The sequence below is a fragment of the Synchiropus splendidus genome, chromosome 19, assembly GCF_027744825.2.
Source record: "Synchiropus splendidus isolate RoL2022-P1 chromosome 19, RoL_Sspl_1.0, whole genome shotgun sequence".
NCBI lineage: Eukaryota > Metazoa > Chordata > Actinopteri > Syngnathiformes > Callionymidae > Synchiropus > Synchiropus splendidus.
This window is the reverse complement of record NC_071352.1, coordinates 12808875-12823665: the sequence shown is the minus strand read 5'-3', so window position 1 is coordinate 12823665 and position 14791 is coordinate 12808875. Positions and strand designations below refer to the sequence as shown.

Here is a 14791-nt window from a genome sequence, read left to right as displayed (position 1 = left end):
CAGTTACCAGTTATATACTTATGAGTAAATGCATTTATTTTACCCAAAACATAATAATAATTTGATGTTTTCTCTTATCTCTTCCACATAACAACGGCATAATACCATATTGCATAGAAGTGTTAACTACTCCCAATACAGACAATGAAAACATATTATTACTATTATTATTTTATTTTATTTTTTTTAAAAGAATGAAACAGTTAATCATGATATCCATTATATTTTGGCCTCACAAAGCACCAGCTTTATATCACCATTATATCACTCTGGGATGTTCTTTCAGACTGGATGTGAGTGTATCATTTTTGAGTATATCATTATTGTTGTTGTTTTTTACCACTTTAATGCAAAGACAAACATATTAGAACATTTCTGATTAAACAATTGTCGTGTGTTTACAACTTTTATTTCCGATTTTAAGCTCTAACCGGAAGTCCAGTGTTTTCGTCCCTTCGGGGCCAATAGCATGCGGGCGCCCCCTGGCTGTGCTGCAGTGTCAGTGTGCTGGAGGGAAGGGTGTGGCGACCGAGACCGTCCACACGTGATCTTTTTTTTTACAATCCATTCGAAGAATCAGTTGTAACGGTGCACATTAGGTCAAACGCATATATATATATATATATATATATATATATATATATTTATATATATATATATATATATATATATAGAGAGAGAGAGAGAGAGAGAGAGAGAGAGAGACAGAACGATGTTAAAAATATTAAATTATATTAAATTATTGAGGAAAATCATTTCAGATGTTAACACGAAAGTCAAATCTAAAACTTATTATTATTATTATTATTGTTTAATCAAGTTTTAGATTTGACTTTCGTGTTAACATCTGGAATGATTTTCCACAATAATTTAATATATTTCAATAAATAAGGATTGATAAGGACAAGGTAATTGATCATTTATTATTTCACTATATCAATTCAAAATATGCCACATATCCAAAATCTGGTAGTATAATAATAAGTATAAATCAAAGCATAAAATAATATAAATAAATGCTCAATAGTTTCCATAATTTTTATTTACACTGTTAGCCGTAGCTGTCAGGAGGTCCCATTTTAAAGGGCTCTTCTCTGAGTCTCAGGCAGATGACAGTCTGAGCTGAGACTTATGGTCCTTACCGTCTGACTGACTGAACTCAACACCCTCACCATTTATGGAAAATTTGATGGACAAAAAAGAGAGCTCTAGTAGAACTCTGTCAAACCACTTCAAATATAAACTGATGTTGACAAAATCATTTCACATCTGGACCTGAGTAAGTTTTAGCTCACAGATTTAGTGTAGGTTTTGTGTTAGACAATGAATCTGAAGTTCTGTCAATGAACCATTCTACTTCAGAGTGTGTGTGATGCGTTGTGTGTGTTATTAAAACACATTAAAACACTAAAGAGAATAGTTTGACAAGACACTTGAGCTTGTCCATTTCCTTCTCGCTCTCAGTCAGCTGGTAGATCTTGCACAAGAGAGATAGAAATAGAAACTGACCGTAGACGCACCATAGGACGTATAAACAAAGAAGAGAATCTTTTGCATCAGCAGGCCGAGGAGGACGCTCGTGCCCTGGTGAGTCAGGGGAAATGGACTCACTGCTATAAGAAGAAAGCTCAATAATGTGAGGATGTGACGGTGATGCCGGTGAAGTGAGAGGAGAGCGTTCTCTTAGGAGAGGGGAGAGCTTTCACTGTGAAAAAATATGTTGACTGTAGCCTCCGTTTTCATCGTGAGACCCCTCATGATGGATAATCACCAGATGTAACCCTGCACCCCCCTCAGATCCCTCCAGCTGCAGGACAGTTTGGGTGAGATCATGAGGAAGTCCACCTCAGTGGTCCAGGGAGAATTTTCTCCTACAGATGTGGTGCTCCTGAAGCTCCTCTCTTTGGTATAAGCTCCATGTGTTTTCCATCCCGCTGGGATAAATCAGCATGACACTCAGGAATGAGTCTGCTGTATCGTGGAACATATGTTCTAACCTAAAACGTCCGGGCGTCATGACACTGCCGTAACAGAAAGACAGTGTTTTCAACTTCTCAGTCCAAGCCAGTGAGCTGAGGAAGTGCTGAAGATGAGCTGCCCGCCTCCTGCTGGCTCTCTGGGTCAGCATCGTCTCTGACACACAGCCTCGGGCCACGACCCTGATACTGAGTGAGCAGGCTCGGTTGATGCTGACTTAAGGAGACGCGACCCAATCGCTTTCCCCCGGAGGGTTCGACTGGAGATGAGCAGGAGGCTTCCCGAGGTCTCGATCAGAAGTGGCACCCGAACGATCAAACCCCCACCCGGACCCACACCTCTGTCCACCGGTGGGAATGTGGTCTAAATAGGACGTGAAAGGTCAAACGCAGCGGCAAACCAGTCTCACAACCAAACAGCTCAACGCGTACAATTGAACACAAACACTAAAAATGTAAAATACTGTATTAAAGGCAATGACAAAATGTTGGTGCCCCTCAGAAAACAGATGTTCTTGATCAGTTGAATTCCCGGTGCCCCTCAAGCAAAATGTAACGTACAGGAGACTAGTTTTCCATTGAAGATTAGTCAAAAATGATGAATGAAATGCTCATTTAAAATATTAATAAAAACATCTATGGGTTTATGCAGTTACTATGAGGTCTGGGGCAGTGCCCTAGCGCCGCCTCTTGACCTCTCTATTGACCACTGTGCAAGCTCTTAACACAAACCCAGGTAATAAAAGTCAAGCCAGAATGAGATGAGATCGCAACTAAATGCATGTATGTATATGTGTCTATGCAATGTATATTTCTAAACTGTCACTTAAGAATCGCCCCCCTGGACCTGATGTTCGACGCAGGTATTCTAAGCTATATATGATAAGAATCCATGCTCACACACACTCTCCAGGATCATGGTGGAGAGGCGCTTCAAGGTCCTAACATGAGCGTCCACTTGGTTTTTATTGAAGAACATATTGAAGGGAAGTGAGGTGATTGATGTGCAGTCATGCAGCCATCCAAATCACTCTCTCTGACCTCTCCGCTGTGAAGTCCAGGACACCGCACTTGAGGATCTATATTAGAATCTGATCAGTCTCTCTCTGCAGATCTAATAACCACCTCTCTCTGTATCAGATTTAATAAGAGGCTGGCCATCACGGGTCTGAGTATGAAACTGGAGCTGTCAGCAGCGTCAGGCGAAATGAGAACTGGAGTGGGGATGAAGTTTCCTCCTGGATGCAAGAGCTGAGCGGTCTATTGGGCTGGACCTGGAGCTACAGTCAGCTGTTTATCAGCCTAAAAACAAGGGTTTTTCTAACTATCCGGTAACTAATGGGATGACCGAACATGACAATGAGGGAGATGGCATTGAGCTTTGAAAGCAGCAGCTCAGTTACTTGACTGTGAACATGACTAAACTCAAGTGTTTGACCAAGAATGACAAACAATCCAGCTACTAGTTTTCTGTCAAGCCAGAATCTGACTTTTTTTTTGGTTTTGGATCCAGTCCAGTCTTACAAATTCCAAAGCCTCAGTGGCAGCAGAAGTGGTCTTTGTCTGGCTGGACAACTGGAGGAGGAAACAGCTGAGCGGTCACTCTGAACAAGCAGAGCGAAGTGAAGGTCAACACTCTAGATCACACTGGGTGATAACATGCAGCGCAGACCTGAACCAGGAGCGTCCTCCACACTTTTCGCTGCACCGGTGCCTATTATTTCCTCGTGTTTATCTATCTGTCCGACTGTTGAGGTCAGATGATTCAACTTTACTTTCAAGTTACATCTGAATTCCACCATATTTTAAAGAACTCATGACAGAGAGTGGAGAAAGAGCTCACGTTTTTTGTACTGCGCGAGCGAGTTTAGGAGTAGTACGGTTACCTGCTCTGCCATCATCGACATTTCAAATTCTTAAAAACAAAAATCAAAATATATAGTTAAAAATGTAAGGCTACTAAAAGCAGAACATGTGTTTATATAAATTATATGAATTATAATTTCTAGTTGACAATATCATTGAAGTAACAGGACGTTTCCTGCCTCAGATTTTCTTGTGATGCAGTTTGACTGATAAAAATGCTTTAGAATCAGCAGATCTAATATTTTTCTATCATTATATCGTTACAATAGACAAATACATATTTATATTTTTGTATAATTTTTACAAAAGTGGTGTTAACAATAATCAATAACTACGCCGTTGGTTGGACCATCAGTACACGCTCCTGTGTTGCACTGAGTCACCGTCTGCTTTAAAAAACATGTGGCTGCGTTTTTTGGATAAGAGAACAAAGAGGAGGAAACAGCCAGAGTGACCTCCAGGATTGGAACCGGTGACCACTCAGTCTCCTTCCATCTCTGAATCCAAACAAAACGCTGAGTCACTGCGTCAGGCAGGAGATTCCACACCTCGCGCCCGCTGTTGCTATAACTGCTGACACACATTTCACCAAAGCACACACACTTCCCGTGGAGTGACTGAGAATAAAAATAAACATCAACTCATAATTCCAGTAGCAACACGGGGGAGTTTCCTTCCTTGCTGACCGTCACCACACGTTCACAGCTCCACTTCCTGCGGCACCAGGAAATGAGAGAAATGTCGACCCATCATTGCCGATATTTATCGGTCAATGTTCCGCTGCTGGCTAAAATTAGGGTTTGGACTCTATATCGAGTGAGAGCATGTTGCTGGAAATGGACAATGGGAAAATGCGGTTGCTATTTTTTGACTCGGAAAATCCCCGAAACTTGGACCGCATGGCTGCTCAATGGTGGAGGTTCTGTGGGAAGTACTTCCCCTTTGTATTCATCACAGATGCTGATGTGGCCACTGTTGCTTGAGAATTTCCATGATGGGGACAAGGATGACTAGACTGCTGAGATTTGACTCTGTATCAAACAGCCGTGTCTTGTTGGTTGTTTTCAAAGTGTAGAGCAGCAATTCAGACGTGCACGGATGTTTGAAGTGAAGCGTTCAAAATGCTTTTTTTGTACTGCATCATGAACTGCCGTGACTGAAAGACATGAAAAGGGTCACATGCCAGGTGATGTTTAGTAAGTAGACGTGGTGGTCTTCATCCGTCATCCGTGACTCTGTGTTTTTGCTGTCTTTAGAGAGGTAGCCCTCCCATGTCAACAATGGAAGTCCACCGAAATACCTGCATCCATACGTCTTCACTGCTGACAAACTCTGAAGGGGTCCATAAGTGAGGGGGATCATATCTTAACCCAAGGCACCAGCCCACCACTCTGAAAAGAGAAGTCTCGCCGCCGCCTTAAAACATCACTCGCAGCCATTCCAGTTCCAAAAGCAGCTGTTCTTTGAGACACGTTAAAGTGGTTAAATGATAATATAATGATAAGCAATGCAAAGTAAACCATTTCCTCAGCACTTTAACATGAAGAAGTTTAAAAAGTATATTCTCTGTTCTCTCCAAAATATGCGCTGTCATCACTGTCTCTGGTGACGCACACATATCTGTTTTAATCTAAGCCCAACGCTGAAGAAAAAAAAGAAACGACGACCATCTGTTCCAGAACTGAGATCACCCTGAACAGATAATCCCCCAGTCTCCTGCAGAGATGGTGCAGGGAGGCTCAACAGCTACTGGGGTGCACGTCCAGAGACACTCGGCGGGAAAGAAGAAATGCTGCAGACACTCTAGGTTCATGAAGATGTTTCATCTTTGGTTCAAAGGTCAACCACAGCAGCTTTAACTGAATTGGGAAATTGAACTTCACTTGTAAAAAGTGAAATATTAAAACTGCTTTCCTGCTTGGATTCCCATTCCAGTTGAGAGAACCATGAGCTGTTCATTATGAACATGCAGCTGTATTCCACGCTCAGGCTGGTTCCACCATAACAGCTGGCACCAGCCGCACATCTGTTCATTCCAACACCAGAATGCCAAGGTCCAGTTCACTCACACTCAAATGAGGCGCACCATCAGACCACCCGGGTTTTTGGGTTCATCCAAAAAAAAAAATCAACCTCCAAATCAGACAGACAAGAGCTGGGGACCGGAGAGTCTACTAGCATGAGTGACCCCTGGGCCCGCACCATCTGCCTCTACTGCAGAGCGGGAAGCTGGAGGTCCTAAGTCGTAACTTCAGCCACATTGGAGCTGTTGACTTCCCTCATTCTTCTGCACAACAATCTGTCTATTGTCCATCTGTGGCTGCGGCATTGTTAAATGCTCTACAGTCTGATAATGTTCAACATAAACGTTGAACCGACAACGTAGAATAGGGGGCGCTGTGGCACTGCCACCTCAGAACGACATGCAGCAACCTTTTTCTGAACTAGTTACATTTTTATATTTTTCACTTACCATTATCACAGCAGAGGAGTGAAGAGGACCGTTCAAGTGGCTTGTTAAAAATGTCTTTTTATGAGCAGATGATTGTGGTGCTAATCTTCCACAGTCTGTTCCCCAGCTGCAGCAGCGACGTCCGAGCAGACGGCCGCTTCATCGTCATTGTCACATCCGTCTGTGTTCCTGTGCTCGACCCAGCAGCAGGCCAGAGTCTCGGCAGGAGCTCGCAACACGCTGACAAAGATATGATTTCTGCTGCTGCCGTTCACCATACACATGCAAATGTGGAGAAATGTCATCGGTTCTCCACGCTGGACAATGGAGCAAGGCATTCCTGAGAGTTGTGGGCTCGGGACAGGGGGGCCCCCTTCAGGGTGGGGCGGGGGGGGGCCTCAGATTAAACCACCTGTTCCACCGCACACAATCGTTTTCTTGAGCTGCACTTCTTACACGCTTGTTTCTAACATCCAATCACAGCTTTGTAACTTAATAGGACTCACACATATGACACACACACACAGAGACACACAAACTTTCACTCCGCTCTCAGCTCATTTTGACTGCATTCCATTTCAATCACATCTGTGGGAAACAGACCAAACAATTTGCCAGATAACTCTGACACTGGGCCGTACGCACACACACTCACACACACACACACAAATGACAGTTGGGCATATGTTTCCTTGCAGGCCCGTCTGAGCCTCCGGGCCAAACCGCGCTCAGACGTCAGTGACAGCATTGGGAGGGATTGTTGTGACACACTTTCACTCTCAGTGTCGATCATGTGTTCGCAGATATCGCAACAACGTGTTCAAAACATCGCATCTGATTCAGGGAATTTCAGACGAAGAATAGTTTGTTAATTTGCTGGAAACATTCCTGACGGAGTGCAGGAATGTGTTGTTTCATTGCTGTGCCTCCAATTGGAACCTTCATGTTTTAATGTCGGGTCATGGGTTCAGGGTCATTTAGAGTTGTGGCTGGATTTCCATCCTCTACCTTGAGAGCAACACAATCATGGCATAGTAGGTCGCACCTGCAGCTCATAAGGGTGTGACTCGAGTTAAGATCAGGCGACAGACCCAAACCCAGCTTGACTCAGGTGACCAGTGGACGCAACGGTTAGACTGGAAGTACAATTCAGGGAACTGTTGTGGTCACTTTGAGCCCCTTGTTAAAGTCAAGTCCAGTCAGTTAAGGTCCACTTTCACAAACTCAATCTTTCAGCAAGTAGCTAGCGGGGAAGCAGCCGACGTGACGCCCCCATTGTGATGTTTTGTTCCTCATGACTTTTTAGCATCAACAAGTTCCTTACCTGCGGACAATGTTACGTTCAGTCAATCACAATCTAAACTAGCTGAACACAGAGCCGAGCCGTCCAAAGATAGTGATGTTAGCGTTTAGCTGCATCCCAGTTACCTGTAAAATGGGAAGTAGGCGCTGCGATCTTCACGACCGAGTTGAACTTAACTAGGAATTCCCCAGTCCCGAGTTCAACTGGAACACATTACAAAATTGCTATTGTAGTAGTAGCATACACAGCACATATAAGTAAAAAAGGCAAAGTTCTGTACGGTACTGTAGTAAAAACTAAAATACAAGTACAGTGGAACCTCGGTTCTGGACCACAATCCGTTCCAGACGGCTGTTCAAGCGAATTGTTTGAAATCTGAATCGATTTGCGAATAATGCGTTCCAAGCCTTAACATAGTCTCTTGTAGGAGTGAATGTAGAGTGTCTGCTGCAGGTGGCTGTTCCTCTATGTGTGTGGCCGCTGCATGTGGGAGGGGTTGCCGAGTGAGTGACGTCTCTCCAGAAGTGAAGAGGTGCCCGGTGCGTGTCCAGCTCTGAATGTGCGCTTCTGTGCAGTTTGGCTGTGACAAAGTCATAAACCAAGTCACGCTCTGTCCCAGACTCGCCTCATCCCTGTCCCAGCTCCAGCCCACAACAGGACATCAAACCCTGGAGTGAGCGCGAGCGCGAGTGACAGCATGTTTTATAAACCTTTCAATTTCCGTTGGAATTCCTTTATTTATTGCTCTTCTGTTGACTGGAATGTTAAATCAGTGATATAATCCATTGACCAAGAACACAGTCTTCTCTCTCTATCAGCCTGAAGGCTTGCCAGTGTGACCAGATCGATCGCTATTCAGCTTGCTTTGTTAGCACTAGCAACGTGGAACAACGCTAGCCTCTCCAGAAAAAGCGTCCAAGTTTATAGTTTAAAATGAAAATCTGTCTAACATTCCAACCATCCATCACCAACCAGCAACCCAACTGTCTGTCACCAAAACCAAAGGAAGATCATGGTTCAATTCTAGGCCGGAACGTCGAGTGTTCGCACTGTGGGGGTCAGCAACAGAAGTGGAAGTGTCCAGTCCTCTCAGTCTGACCTGCGTGTGATGGATGCGAGATGGACACAAGAAGCATCTGATGAAGAAGTATGGCGGTATTTGGTGGACTTCAGTGGTAAAGAGAGTTAGAAGAGCTTTTCAGCAGCTTTTATAGAGAATAAAACTGCAGAAAGAAATGGTGTGAAGAGTCTAATGCAAGTTTGTTTGAGGATAAACTGGCGACGGAGCAGTTGTAATGGATGTGGTCACGCGGCTCCACAGCAGCGCGAGCCCTGCCTAATGACTATTGATCCGAAAAAGCACGAATGAAGCAACTAGTTTGCTTCAAGCCTGGCATGTACCAATGCTCTCAGGGATCTTTCATGAACTCTGTCGATGACTGTTTGAAAGCTGTCAAGAGGACAGAGTGCACCGTGGGTCTTCATGTCTCTTCGTGGCCCACCTCTTCCTGAGCCACTGCCCTCCTTATCAGCCAGTGTCTGCCCTTACATAGGCATGAGGGTGCAGGCGTATATACCCTGCAGATTTTCCATTCGGACATTAAACACCACGTGGTGTGTTTACACTCGCTAAGAGATGTTTATGTTGCCGGAGACCCTCGGATGTTTTCTCACAGCCAGCTGATGACTCCACATTAGACACACCAGATCACACCACTTTTCTGACCAACAGTCAGTCATGTTTGGCTCCTGAAGTCACAACACGGCAATGCGTATGAATGTGTATCAATGTGTGTGAAATGACTTTGTCCCAGCCCGAGCGCTGCATCAAGGCCGTGCTGTGTCAGCGTTAACAGAGCCACAGTCTTATAAATAGTTTCAGTTTCCTGTGTGTGACATTGTCCTGAAGCACATCTGCAGTGTTCCATGTTGCACATGTGGTGCGCTTATCTACGTACATCCCTTCTATCTATCTATCTTTCTATCTTGCCGTGACATCCACGGAAGTTACGACAACTTTCTTGTCCAGATGGAAGGAGCTTGAAAACCAGCAGGATGAAGGGACACAAATGTTTGCTTCTTCAGGCGAGTCAAAACTTCCTGTTTACGTTTGGGGAAGCCATATTGGGTCGCTTACTTGGGGTGGTGAATGCTACGTCAGCTGACGTAACTGGGAACTTACCAGTTGCAAGCAGCACAACTGGGACGCACCACTAGTCATGTCTGGTCAGGAAGCTGCTTCAGAATTGTCCGGACTTTTGAGTAGCAGGTGGACCAGGTTATATTGCATATTTCACTTCAGTCTTGGCTTCAAACTGCATGGAAGGAAGAACGTCTCACCTCCCATTTTATCACATCGATTTATAAGTTCAGTAGTCCCCTGTAAGGGCAGTATAAGTTGAACAGTCAAGAGACACCTACACACCCAAACACACTGTCTGGGTGACACCACTGGTGACATCATCTCCGCTATACTTGGGCGCTAACGTCACCCCCGATTTGTGTGTGTAGACCTCATGCATAATTCACTTCAATTCAAGGGCAAGGTTTTGGGTGTGTCGTCATGAAGCCCCCACCCTGTCTAACCTGATGCCACCGATGTACTACCTCACCAGGGACGCGGGAGGGAGGGAGGGGGGAGGAGGAGGGGGGGATGAGGTAATTGCAGAGCAGGACGTACCCTGCTGGAAAGTGGGGGCACAGCACGCGCGGGATGTGACTGTCTGTCCACCATGTGACAACAACAGCAGGTGAATCTGGAACAAGTGGAAGGAGGTCGCAGTGAGAGCTAAAAGTTGCCTGTGAAGATTCTGTCTGGTGAATGCAGCCGCTCCATGACATGAAGCAGCGCATCCGAGTCCTCACCCGCTCGGCCAGCCACACCCCTCTTGTCACAGAACAAGCCGGTGAGGTTTGCAGAGGTCGCCTCAGCATCCCTCCCCGGGGGAAACTGGACGACCAGGACGGCGGCACGCGGTTAACGTAGACGCAGAAACAAGCTCAGTGTGTCAGCATGAACGCGACCCCTTCACCTCCTTACCTTCTCCATGGCTTCAGTCGTCCTCCTGCCTCCGCCTGGTCCCTGTCATGGCACACCGGCTGTCTCTCTTTGCCTTGTTTGGAATATCCACCAGTGATGGGATGGGCTGCTCACAGCGAGCAGGCAGCCTGGCAGCCGGCTCCTCTGCTCTGACTCATGCCTCACGCTCTGACAGTCCACTTCCTGCCTCTCCAGTCCCTGCAGGGGAAGGTCCTATTTACAGTCCTCCTCACCTACTGTCCTTGATACGAGACTCCCGCTCGAGCGCTTCCCTTCTCTTTCACTCATTCCCTGTGTCAGCTTGCCTCACCTCTCCTCCCTTCCCTCCTCTCTCTTCACCTCCCCTCCCCCTCATGCTGCAGCCAAAGGCAGCCAGAAGAAGCCAATTGGAGTGGAGATGTTGCGGTGAGAGGAGGGCTGAGAGGCGGGATTGGCTGTTGGGCGTACCACATGACTCCAGGCAGGCATCCTCTACCAGCTGTCCAGCTCATGCTTCCCTGCAAACCTCTGTTGCCATTGACAACAGCTGCCGCACCACGCGCCAACCACCGCTCCCCAGGCACCACGCTATTGGCTGGGAGGGTTTGCAATCTTACAGGGGGGAGCATGTTGGGACGTGTAGTTCACATCAGACCAACCAGTGCCCCTGGGAGGAAGGCTCCCCTTTGGGCATTTGCCCTTCTGTTTACCTCACTTGCATCACCGAAGAACAAGCCTGAAGTGGGTGACAGACCTGGAGGCCCGGGCATTCCCGGTCAGCCAGGAAAAAGACATCCTTTGTCGTTTCCCTTTCGGCACAGACACAGGGAAACTCCCACACCACAACAACAGGAACTCTGCTGGTGAAGGCTGCGGTCAGAATCCCACCCACCCCCCTCCAACCACCAGGGGAGGCTGCAGGTGCCACAGAAGGGGTCAGTGCCAGGGTCCCAAATCTGGTGGATTGTCATGCAATAATGACCGCCATGGTTTCACATGATTCAATTCACATTTACATAAGAAGACATAGTAGTTTTAACCTCTATTAAGTCATTTAGTTGAGGAGTATAACAAGTCATTGTTGCCGATTCATTCAACGCCGCACGGTGGCAGGATTCCCAGGGGGCCCACATAAGGCCCCTGGACTGTCTTGAGGGGCTGTAAAAATAATCCCATAGTCTCTGTGTAATGCTACTTATGGAGGGGAAAAAAGGTTACATACACAAGTATATAAAAGCAGAAAAGGTCTCACTCACACACACAATCTTGTATTTTTATCAGGACTTTTGGAGGTTTGTTACTGACTTTCGTATTTCCCCCAGCCTCTCACCCTAAACCTAACCATCCAAAACAAATGGCTACCCATAACCAGGACTCAAAAAAACCCAACCAAACCCAATTGTAATGATTTTGAAGTTTTCATCCTCAAATTGAGGCTTGGACCGGACTGCAAGAAGTGTCGCACAAGACTCAGTCCCCACAAGGATAGCTATACAAGCACACACACACGAACACACACCATGTTTGCAGGGTCCATTCATTGACATAACCCTTTCCCCAGCCTCCCCTCCTAAACCCAACCATCCAAAACGCATGGTTAACCTTAACCAGGACTCTGAACCAAACTTAAGTCTTCATCCTCAAATTGAGGCTTAACCTCATGGGGTCCAGCCAAGTGTCGGCGCAATGTCACCTGGTCCTCACAAGGCAAGTGTTTTGTCAAGAATTAGTCCCCACAAACCCATGCATACACACGCAAACGTCCTTCATACTATTGGTCAGAAAAAAACATACAGTTCCATCACTAGCGTAACAGTTCCATCACTAGCATAAAATGAATTTAACATAGTTCTTGCCAGTTTCAGAGCCAAATGAAACAGGCAAAACAAAGCAAGTCATGAAAGCAAACATAAAAGTGTGACAATATTGGAATGAAAATGAGTCTTTCAGTGAAATAGTTGCAGCAGATACATGATCTGATGTGGTTCTGTGAGACGGGTGAAGGCAACAAGGTCACAAGCAGTGCAACAACAAACAACAAGGCTTGAACACACTGACACCACGCACACACTTAAACGCTGCAGTGTGTGTAGCGGAGAGAACAGCGAGCGTATTGTGATGGTGAGGGAGGAAGATTATACTATCAGCAGAGGAATTCCGATTATTTACCCAGGAGAGTTGCAGACACGTCGCTGTGGAAGGACGAGCGCGAGAGGATGTCACCAAAGAACGGAGTTTCCAGGAGGATTTGAAATGTCCAACGAGTGTTAGTAATGTTCTAGTTGTCGATGTTTCTTTCCAAATTGTGCGGCCAAGCTAGGTCGTCCCAGGGGCCGTGATCGGAATGTTGTCTGGGAAAATGTCCCGTTCTGAATTAATCTGGTGAGAAAATAACAAAAACATTTATGCGTGTGTGTGTGTTCTTTAGCACTCACTGGGTTGCTTGTGAAGATGTTGGAATGAGGCCCCTCGAGTCTGGCGCCTTGGCACGTCCCTTGCAACCAGTGAGTCGCACTTGGAGCGGAGGTGAGCAAAGCGCTGGGGGCCACACACACACACAAGTCCCTCTGTCTCTATTTATCTGCACCCTTTAAATCTCAAGGTAAAATAAATAAATGTTCTTTATTTTAATCTTGTTCTTTTGTATATTCTCTACCGGCAAATTTCCTTCTAAAATAAAATGTTTTCAACAACTTTTTTAAAGTATCTTTTTTTATGACACTAAATGAGAATGATTGTTGCCACAAAAAAGGAACTTTTTTCATTTTCATTTTTTTTCTTTAAGTGGACAGGGTCAATATATAATGTGGCAACACAGGAAATGTCATTTCCCACCCCGGATCTAGGATCTAGTGCAATAATAAACAAAATTTCCGGCACCAGATGACAACATCTAAATTCGCTGGTTGCTTTTTGTGAATAACTATCAACCTTTTTGAATAGAAAGCTTGCAAATAATGTGAATCTGTGCAGATATATATATATATATATATATATATATATATATATATATATATATATATATATATATATATATATATAAGCGGATGAGGTAAAAAATAAAAGTTAAATGTGAATATTTCAAGCCCGAAATAACGTTCTTAAATCAATAATTAAAGTTATGAATTGCACAATGGACATGATCGTTTAATACACGCTGCTTATACACCGTCCTTGATAAACGTCGCCCTCTGCTGGAGGACAAATAGAACATCCACAGCATCGATTTAAAGGTGGTGATTCGGATGTTCAAAGATGATGGCGTCATGGTGCTTTTATGAGGATATTCTCTCGTGTTTTGGAAGGTTGTAATCTACACAGGAGACACGTGTGGATTTTATTTTTTAATATTGTTGCACAATAGTCCAGTAAACGCTCCGGGAAAGACAAGTGCAGGTCATACACAGAGGAGGGAAACAGAAGTGTATTTAAGGACAGATACTAAATCCATGAATCCATAAACCAGTGAGAACATATATGAACTTTGGAGATGAAAGTGGTGAGACGTGTATCTCGATGTTCATCTGAAGCTGAAAATGGCAGCTGATGCTCCATCATGGTGCTGAGGACAGAGAGCATGGTGGGTAGCAGCTCCGTGGTCACACACACACCAGCGACGTGGACCAGGTTTCACACATCTCATCCCTTCTCTGGTGAGACTCCAAGTCCAGGCATGTCTTCAACATGAGAGCAAAGTGACCTCCAGGCTGAGTGCTTCGACCGAAGATCCCAGCTGGGAGGGTGTTCTGAGAGCAGGACGATGCACTTCCACCCCACCGAACAACCCCCTCCCTCTTCAGAGGAGACCATCATGGTCCAGCCACGACTCCTCCCTGGAACACAACAGACACCACGGAAGATGATCCCAGAGTCTTTGCAGCTTGAACTTCACGAGCATTCAGTTGACTTCCTGTTTGGAAGGCAGCACACAACACATTGGGAATCACAAGGTTTCTAACAGACCATGATGGACTCCACCACTGAATGTTGCAAGTATGACACATGAAACTAGTGATGGACCGATGGGGCTTTGTGAAACAGGGCTGTCATTTTCAGAAGCCATTAGCTGCTCAACTCCAGCCACCGTGAAGCTGATCAAGTTTGCGGATGACACCACCATCATGGGGCTCATCTCAGATGGAGATGAGTTGGCTTACAGGAGGGAGGTGGAGCGG

The 14791-nt window shown here is 45.5% G+C and overlaps 1 protein-coding gene across 1 annotated transcript in view; it reads right to left on the bottom strand.

The window, feature by feature from the left end:
- arhgap23a (Rho GTPase activating protein 23a) overlaps positions 1-10957 on the bottom strand; it is a 63088-nt gene extending 52131 nt beyond the window's left edge. Inside the window, exon 1 of the mRNA XM_053850831.1 lies at positions 10638-10957. Coding sequence (XP_053706806.1) covers positions 10638-10646 — 9 coding nt within the window. The 5' untranslated portion in view covers positions 10647-10957. The remainder of the gene's footprint in view (positions 1-10637) is intronic.
- Positions 10958-14791: the final 3834 nt, after the last annotated feature.